The 8,976-nt window shown below is 48.2% G+C and overlaps 1 protein-coding gene across 1 annotated transcript; it reads left to right on the top strand.

The window, feature by feature from the left end:
* The first annotated feature begins 1,033 nt into the window (after nt 1-1,033).
* On the top strand, nt 1,034-8,154 carry TEKT3 (tektin 3). Its single transcript, XM_010579432.1, has 7 exons — nt 1,034-1,612; nt 2,167-2,250; nt 3,815-3,885; nt 4,135-4,278; nt 5,533-5,755; nt 6,687-6,841; nt 7,938-8,154. The coding sequence occupies exons 1-7, from the start codon at nt 1,034-1,036 to the stop codon at nt 8,152-8,154; spliced, it is 1,473 nt and encodes a 490-aa protein (XP_010577734.1).
* The last annotated feature ends 822 nt before the right edge of the window (nt 8,155-8,976 follow it).

Raw genomic sequence — 8,976 nt, 5'->3', positions numbered from 1 at the left:
ATGGTTTTAGGGGAAGGACAGGTCCCTGCAACACGGCAGCTGGCTACAACAGCCATGGGGACTTATTCTGTCTTGTTGTGACACCCCACACAACAACTTCACACTGAGCACAACATACCTCAGGTTAGGTGTGTTACGTACATTTGGTGGCCCTCTGCATTATATTTCTGATAATAATTGACGGATAACCTCAATCTGAAAAGAGCAATAGCACCCACAGTGCCGTATGCAGTTATTGGTAGCAAAATCTTCCTGTGTGGCCATTCCTCCTAGGGTTACTGTAAGGCTGGTGTTTACAAGCCACTCTGAAAAGACTTTGTGGGATATCTCCTGTCTAAGCACATTTATTTTACATCGTGTGAGCCATAGACATTTTTCTTCCTTTGCAAGTCAAGACATGGCTGTTCTTTTTAGGTTGAAATAGATGGGTTTTTTTCAAATTTGGATATAGTCCTGCAAAGCTAGGCTCACCTGCAGACTCGTCACTTGAGCATTTAATGCAAATGAAGATAGAGATGATGAGGATGGAGTCCCTTGCCCACAAATGGCAGTGGGGTGGTAGCAACTGTGTGTCCAAAGCTATGGGGCTGGTAATGGAACTTTTAAAGAGAAAATTGTATCTGAAGTATTGTAAGATCAGCAGATATGCCAGCCAAAAGAAACAAATGAACAGCAGAGAATCAGCAACTACAGTTTCACTGGATTGACAGACTTAAGGAAAATGAAGGCATAATATCTGCCATTCTCCATAGCAGCCATGATTTGTTTCTCTCTGCATTTCAAGACCTGATGCTAGATACTAACAACAAAGTCAAATCCTTATATATACATATGCTTGGGATGCTGTCGGAAGGGATTTGCTTTCAAGAGTTTTAGGCCTGTACAGGCAATGTGTGGGTGCTGTGTGCATCACTGTATTATAAGTTGCATGTCTTGCTGTAAGAAGTAAGGCAAGTGCAGGAGCCTACTGAGTGAGGTTGTCTTCTTCTGTCTCCTTTGTGCAGGACACGTACCTGAATAGCAGCGTTCAGGAATGGAGCTGGCTGGCTCCCCCTTAACAGCAACATATGCCCATCCAAGATCAACACCTACCAAGTTTCTGCCTGCCATCAGCACCATGGCTTCAAGCTATAAGAACCGTTTTCCTTACTACCCCTTGCCTCAGAGCTTCAGCCTCCCCTGGATGCCCAGCGCCTACTATAAAACAGCTGCCATCAACCCAACTTTGGCTCCCTTTTCCAAAAGCTCCCAGGAGTTAACCCCCAGCAAGATGCTTCCTTTTGTTTCCAACAGAACAACCCTCTTTACCCGGTACACCCCTGATGACTGGTATAGGTCCAACCTGACCAACTACAAAGCGTCGGAGACTTCCCGGCACAACGCAGAGCGTCTGAGAGTCGATACCTCCCGCATGATTCAGGATAAATATCAGCAGACAAAGAAAACCCAAGTAGAAAGCACCAAAAACCTGGGAGACCGTGTCAATGATATAGAATTTTGGAAGTCAGAGCTCTGCCGTGAGCTGGATGAGATGATCGGGGAGACCAATGCACTCACAGACATGAAGAAACGACTGGAGAGAGCCTTGGCTGAGACGGAGGCCCCTCTCCAGGTAAGCATGCTGTCCAGTGGGCTGCAAGCTGTAACCTACTGCTGAAACATCTGCAGCCATTCAAATGTCTAATTAAGTTTCATTACAACTCCATAACGTCTAGAAAGTTTTTATTAAGAGACCATTAGTTAAGTTAGTAATAAACAAATCCCTGGCTATCTGCTGCATCCCCTATCAGCACATGCTGAGCACATCAGAACAGTATTTGCGTAACTAAATATTTTTGTAAGCGGTATATCCAAAATCCTGGTTTGGGAGACAAAAGCCCATGTCTTACTACAAGGCTCAGGTGAGGTCAGCATCAAGGCTGACACAGGTCCCCGCATTCAGCTGTGGTTGCACCAGGGACACGTGTGCTCCCTCGTGTTGATTTAATGCTGATGTTGCAGCTCGGCTGCTCATTGTCAGCTAAACCAGCTGCCCTGGGTGCTTTTTTCCCATGCTGTCATCTCTGTGCCCACCTATAATTTCTTTTCTTACATTACTTGACATGGGGACCATCCCTGTAGGGAACCCTGCCCCTGCAGCCAGCAGTTATGCCATGTCCCCAACAGGTCGCTCAGGAGTGCTTGCTTCACCGGGAGAAGAGGATGGGCATCGACCTAGTCCACGATGACGTTGAGAAACAGCTCTTCACAGTAAGTTTGGCAACACAGATGAGGTGTTAACCTAAACTACCCTAACCAGGTTTTGCAGCCCTTTTCCCTCACTGGCTCCTTAGTGCTGGTGAGGTGCTAAACTCTTCAAACCCCCAAAACCTCCTGGCCCAGGGGACGGCGTTCCCCCCCGCAGCAGCATGCCCACACAGTGTGGGTAAGACTTGCCCATACAGAGGAAGGAATAGCTGAAAACCAGTGTTTGTGTATCATATCGGGGTCCTTTGTCCCTCTTCAAGGAGTCTGCGAGACTGTCCTGCCTTCCAGAGCCCTGCCAGAACAGGATCTATATGTATCTATCTCACATATGTATGATGTATCTCTGTATCTATATCCCATACCTGTATATATTACACACATATGCACACGCAGATATGGAGAAGGCAGCGTGTGCCCGACAGCTTGTCTGGTTTTCCCAACTATATTACTTGGTCTAATAAAAGATATTACATCTACCCCCAGCTCTGCTTTGCTCAGAGCAGTGTGGCTGCAGTAGGACTGCTGCTATGTGTGCTTAGGTAATGTATTTTATAGAAATCATAAAAACGTGCACTCCTGCCTGCCTTTATATAGTCTGCTTTAAATTACAAATAAAAAGCAAACACGATGAGAGTTGGCACAGAAGATGGGATCCTAACACAGGGTACAGAGAAATACAATCACTGCAAAGGCATCATAAAACTGGGAAGGAAATTGCAGCCCTTGGGACTGTGAAGCCACTGCTCTGTTAGAATATTTTTTCTTATGAGTCAGGCCCTAAAAAATTAAAAGATTAGTTTAAAGGTCATGAGATTTTAGGAAAATAATCAGAGCTGCTATCTCCATAATGGCATTTTGGATTTTAAGTGTTTGGGACACATTTAGGCCGTGCTTTTCAGCTGGCTCCTGCAGACAGGAGGGCTTAAAAATTACTGGGTTTGGAGCACTAATCACCTGCCTCCAGTAGCTGGGGCTTCACAAATGCAATAGATTGGTGCTGGAGTGAAGTGAGCTGAGAGCAATACGCCTTCCTCTGGTGGAGCTCAATGTTTGTTAGAAATGGCTGGGGATTCACACCAAAGTCAAGTCTATCTCCTCTTGTCCCATATGGATGAGATTTCTCCCTGGGGAGGAAAACATTTTGGGAGTAAAAGGGGAAATGCTGATTGGGGGTAGGGATGCGTGGCACTGCTGGTCCAGGGAACCACTGTGTCTGTCTGTATCTGGTCAGGATCTGTCCCTGTCTCCCTATAGTGGAACTACCCAGCACTTGACATTGATGTCAAGATGAAAAAACGCTTGGCGACCCACTCTGAAAGTGAATTCAGAGGCCATGGCTGTAGCCACAGCACCCTTCTGTCCCCTCCCAGTTACTGCGCGCAGGCTCAGCTGCACGAGCGAGTGCGCTGGGCTTGGGGGGCACTTTCTCCACTCCCTGTTTGCCTTGGGCAGAAAGACAAGCAGGCAAGTTCTTGCTGTGTGCAAAGTTGGAGAGGCCCGAGGGGATGAGTGTGACCAGGATGACTGAGTATGGATGCTGATGGGGTCATGCTTTGCCTTTGCCCAGGAAGTTGACGTCATCAGGTCCTGCCAGGAGAGGATGCAGCGGTACCTGGATAAGGCGAAAGCCCAGCTCGCGTAAGGAGGAGCTCCTTATCTCATGCTGTAGGGCTGATGTGTGTTTGCAGTTGTAATGTGAACCCCCAGCAGACCCCTACCTCTACCCAGAGCCCGCAGGCATAAAACCTGTGCAGGCTCCATGGGAAGCAGGCAGCGATGCTCGTGGGAGCACGTGGCTGCCCAGATGGGAGCTGTGGGCAAGGAGGATGGGGAGGAAACCATTCCACCCATACGTCCCCACTGATGACTGCTGTTTGTGTGTTAAAGGTCCAACAGGGCAGCCCAGCATGAGCTGGAGAGGGACCTGGCCAACAAGCAGGCGGCCCACCGCATCGATGACAAGTGCCACCACCTGAGGAACACCTCTGATGGCATCAGCTACTACCGAGGGGTGGAGCGGGTTGATGCCACGTGAGTGCACGCTGGGCAGCACACGAGCACTGAGCCGTCCCCGGGATGCACGGTGCCTCTCCCTGGCAGGGAGCTGGTTTTCCCCAGCCCACTGTAAAGGCATGTGTCTCTGCATGGCACATCCATCCTGCATGGAGACATCCACCTTGGAAGGGCCATTTCTCTCCACTCACCATAAAGGGAGAACAACCCTCTGCTTTTAGCTGGATGCCAAACATCCAGCGGGCGAAAGCGAGTCCCACCTAATTAAACATTATATCAGGGTTCAGAGATCAGCCTGAAAATGAATTCAGTCCAGCACCTCTGCACAGCTCATTAAGTTTATGCATATTTTCAAAGATGTGTCAGTGCTTGCCCGAGTGCTCTTCATTGATGTAAAGTCTGGGGGGTTCACCCCTCCATGGAGACGGCCTGGCAAGGAGCCGAAATGACACAGAAGATATAGAGAGCATGGTCCTGGGACAGAGCTCAGCTGCTTTTGGGTGCCAGGAATTCGGCTTTGGCTCTGGAGTAAATGAATGGTGACCTAAACCAGCACTTGCAGAGATATGCCCTAAGTGGCAAAGGGCTGAGGGAATAAATCTACTGCTCACACAGCTGCATGCAGCTAATGGAGGGGCATAGATTGATTCAATTTTTCTAATGTTTGAATAATTATTCACAGTAGAGCTCAGACATATTTAGACAGGCAAATGAATTGCAAAGGTTTGACACTAAAATTCAGAGGGGGGTAAAATGTGCCGAGGATCAGCATGTTTTAAATGGAGCTTATGTGGTATTTAAGTCTTTTGTTGACCTTGTTCTGGACTACTGCACAGGCGTGAACTTCATCCTGAATGCACAGACAGGGAATTGAATATTATCTAATGCTCATTCAGTTTAGTATGAAACTGAAATAAGTTATGAGCAAAATGAATTGACTGCAATCTGCGTGTTGTCGTGAAGCTGTGAATCACTTGGCACTTAAATGCCTTGAACGTCTAAATATGAGGTCTGATTAAAATCTGTTTTTCTGGGGGAATCTTTTTTTTGTCTGAGCTTTCATAAGTATCACAGTTGTCTTCACGAACATGTCATCATTTGATAAGCATTACTGAACAAATGGTGTCCAGATGTTTCACTTTCATGTGGTCAAATTAAGAGCATAGATTTAATCTACATTTAATCCATGCTGCTCCCTGGCAGGGTGCTTGCCTGCCACAGCCAGCTTTAGCAGCACGGGCTTACCAGGGGCCTCTCCTTCCCCCCTCCCAGGCTCTCGGTGCCGGAATCGTGGGCCAAGTTCACAGATGACAACATCCTCCGCTCCCAGAGCGAACGGGCAGCCTCCGCCAAGCTGCGGGACAACATCGAAAACCTGCTGGTGGTGACGGCCAACGAGATGTGGCGCCAGTTCAACGCAGTGAACGTCGCCTTCACTAACCGCATCGCCGAGACAGCCGACGCCAAGAGCAAGATTCAGACCCACTTGGCCAAGGTAGCTTGAACCCTTCCCTTTCGGTGTGACACCGTCACTTCCCAGTGACACCACCCTCCATGCAGACCCAGCCCAAGAAGAGGAACGGTCGCCCCAAGATGCTGGTTATAGTATTGTTTCCTGTTTGAAACTCAAAGTACTGGGGACTTTCTTCTTGGAGCAGGATGAGTTGGCACGCTAACTTCATCTCAAGGGATACTGTATTTTGCTAGTGCATCCCAGCTGACAGCCTGGCAGCACAGGGATTTCCAGCAGAAAATGTAAATGCTGGTTGCATCTCCTGGTAGTTACTTCAGAAATGCTGGCTGCCCTGCAGAAAGTCTTTGCTGGGCCTCTGCTTGGGTGCCTGCCGGGGGGTTTGCAGGCTCAATTCTCCTCCAAGGACATGTTTTCAGTCTCAGCAGTCTGTGTTTGCTACGCGGTTACCCGTGTGTTTCCTGCATTGCTCTGCCAAGCAGAGGAAGTGGAGATCAGCGATGGGCACCTGGCTTGGACCGGTGGGTCTCATGGAAAGCTTCCTGAAAAGTGCTTGACACAGTATTGATTAACTAAGCGGAGACTGGGCTTGCAGCGCTGCAGGCTGATGCCATGTCCTTAAATGAGGATCCATTAAAAACTTTCCCTCTATTAGTTGCTATTGATGGATGATCAGTTACTGAAAGCAGTAATTTTGGGAAGCTGGTAATTCAATAGATCCATCACTGCTCCAAAACCTCCTCTGATGTGACAGCAGCAGCAGAGAGAGGCTTTTCCCTGAAGAGAAATATCTGCTGGATCTGTGCATCAATATGTGGCAGAGTGACAGTGGTCTGAGCCCAGGGTCTACTTATTGAACTTGGTTATTTCTGCAAACAGACAGGAGAAAAGGGAAATGATGTGGTCACTTGGCAATGTCTTTTTAATTTATGCATGTGTTTCTTCTTCAAACCAGACACTGCAGGAAATCTTCCAGATTGAGATGAACATAGAAGCCGTCCGAAAAGCCATTAGGGACAAAGGGCCTCCGTTAAAGGTGGCTCAGACCCGGCTGGATGAGCGCACGCGGAGACCAAACGTGGAGCTGTGCCGGGACACTGCCCAGCTCCGGTAAGGCAGGAGCGCAGGGCTGGCAGGGTCCTTGAGTCACTGGTGGTTGCACTCGGGAGCATCACTGGATGACAAAATTAATCATGGTTTGTTTTTTTCTAAATAGTCCTTCAATAAGTGCACTGATATAATCAAAAGCAAAGAGCAGGTATCCCAACCTTTGGGTGCTGGGAGAGCTCTTCACTCACAAAGGAGGCTGTACACTATGGCTGGGTACAGCCTGATGACACCCCATGAGGGGCTGGATTTTTCCCACTTGGGTAAACCTCACTTTCTCTCCTGACTGCTTCCCGGTGGTTGGATGTGCTCGGTTTTGAAGGATAAGCCCTTTACTCTCTGACTGGCTTGCACCGACAGCACTTAGTTCCTTCCTCTTGGGTAACTGCAGGAAAGGATGCACCGTATGGAGAAGCAGTAAGGGCTGTCCTCCCTTCCCCTGGGGACCCTGGAAATTCTTTGAAGGATGTAGTGCGCTCTTTGGGATTGCATCCCAAGGGGCAGTGGAGGAGCAGGCTGCCCTGAGTGCCCAGCAGCACTCCCTGTGAGGCACCCCGAACCTCACATCCCCTCCTGGGAGCCCTCTGGGCACGATTCCACGTGAAGCCTTTTAAAAGCGATTTAAAGCCAGCCCCAGAGCCTGTTCAGCATCTCGCATACCATTGTTTTTTCCATACTCCACTTGTTTCACATTCACTTTTAGCCTCTCCCAGCTGTCCTGTTTTGCTGTGTGTGCATCCGTGGGTGTGGGGAGGACGCCTGCACAGGGAAATCCAGGAGGGTGAACCAACAAACCTGCAAAACCAAACAGGAACAGGAAACCACAGCTGCTCATCCCTCTTCCCGGTGGCGCGAGCTGCCCCAGGAGACGTGGCTGCACATTGCCAAAGCCTTAGAGCAAACTTAACTATGCCTCCCCGCTGAGGTCCGGAGGAGCTCTGCCCTTGAATTTCCCATGCATTTGCCAGAAATGGGGCATCCGAGTTAGTCCGAGCACTGTGAAGGGGGAAATCCTGTGCCCAAGGGGCCCGTCAGCAACACCATGCTAGAAACCACCCCATGACGGGACTGTTAACGGGGGTCTCTTGCTGTTTTCCAGCCTTGTCAATGAGGTCCATGAAATTGATGAGACGATCCAGAGCCTTCAGCAGCGGCTGAGAGACGCCGAGGACACGCTGCAAACGCTGGTTCGTGCCAAGTCGGTCTTGGAGCATGACCTGGCCGTCAAAGCCAACTCACTCTTCATTGACCAGGAGAAGTGCATGGGGATGCGCAAGACCTTTCCCAGCACTGCACGGCTGGTGGGTTACGTTTAGGCTGGGCTCAGCTGAACTCACGGTATCTGTTGCAGGAGGTATTCTCAGTTTTGCTAGGATGCATTCCCAGTTTTGCTAAGATGCTTTGAAAATACATGATTAGGCTTTCACTTCCTGATGAAAGCCCTGAGTAGAAATTAAATGATCACTTTGTGTGTTACATGGTCTACCAGGATTTTTTCTTCCTTTGGGTTTTCTCTTTCCACTGCTCTTTCACGGTGTGCCAGAAAGTAGCTGAAAATATCCTGTATGTGACTAAGAGTAAATCCACCCACGGGGATTCATTCCTACCCTTTCAGTCTGTGACTTTAGGAGAAAAACTGTTGTGTCTTCCTCCTTTTGAGTCTGTCTGATGTGGAAAAAGCACAAGGGGAACTAAAGCTAGTTGTCAGAGTAATTAGCTGTTGACATCCATAAGGTATTTTTAATGGTACAGCAGCAGAAACACAAACTATCCTGTAAATTGTTGCAGCATGTTCTGTTCCTAAATAGAAAAACTTGCATTTTAAGCTGATTTATAATGATAGTTTTCTTGCTTTTGATAATTTTTAAATGTCATCTAAAATGTCAGTGCTGGGGTCTTAAACCGAGGAAATACTTTCGACTAGTTAATTGAAGAAAATGCTGTGGGTTTAATTTTGGTGAGTATGGATTGGTTCCTAATTTAACCTCTTGCGTGTAGTTTGTTGGTGGAAGAACCAAAGCACTTTAAAGGTAAAAAAAATGAATCAGTCCTTAAGTCAGCCACCCTGACTGCTATGGTACCTGCTTTCTTGTTGTAAATCAGACCTATTTTACCAAATGTTTGAATTTTCAGAGGGA

The sequence above is a fragment of the Haliaeetus leucocephalus genome, unplaced genomic scaffold (genome assembly GCF_000737465.1).
Source record: "Haliaeetus leucocephalus isolate CR32 unplaced genomic scaffold, Haliaeetus_leucocephalus-4.0 Scaffold657, whole genome shotgun sequence".
NCBI lineage: Eukaryota > Metazoa > Chordata > Aves > Accipitriformes > Accipitridae > Haliaeetus > Haliaeetus leucocephalus.
Note: the sequence above shows the minus strand (reverse complement) of the source record. Positions and strands in the feature narration are given on the sequence as shown.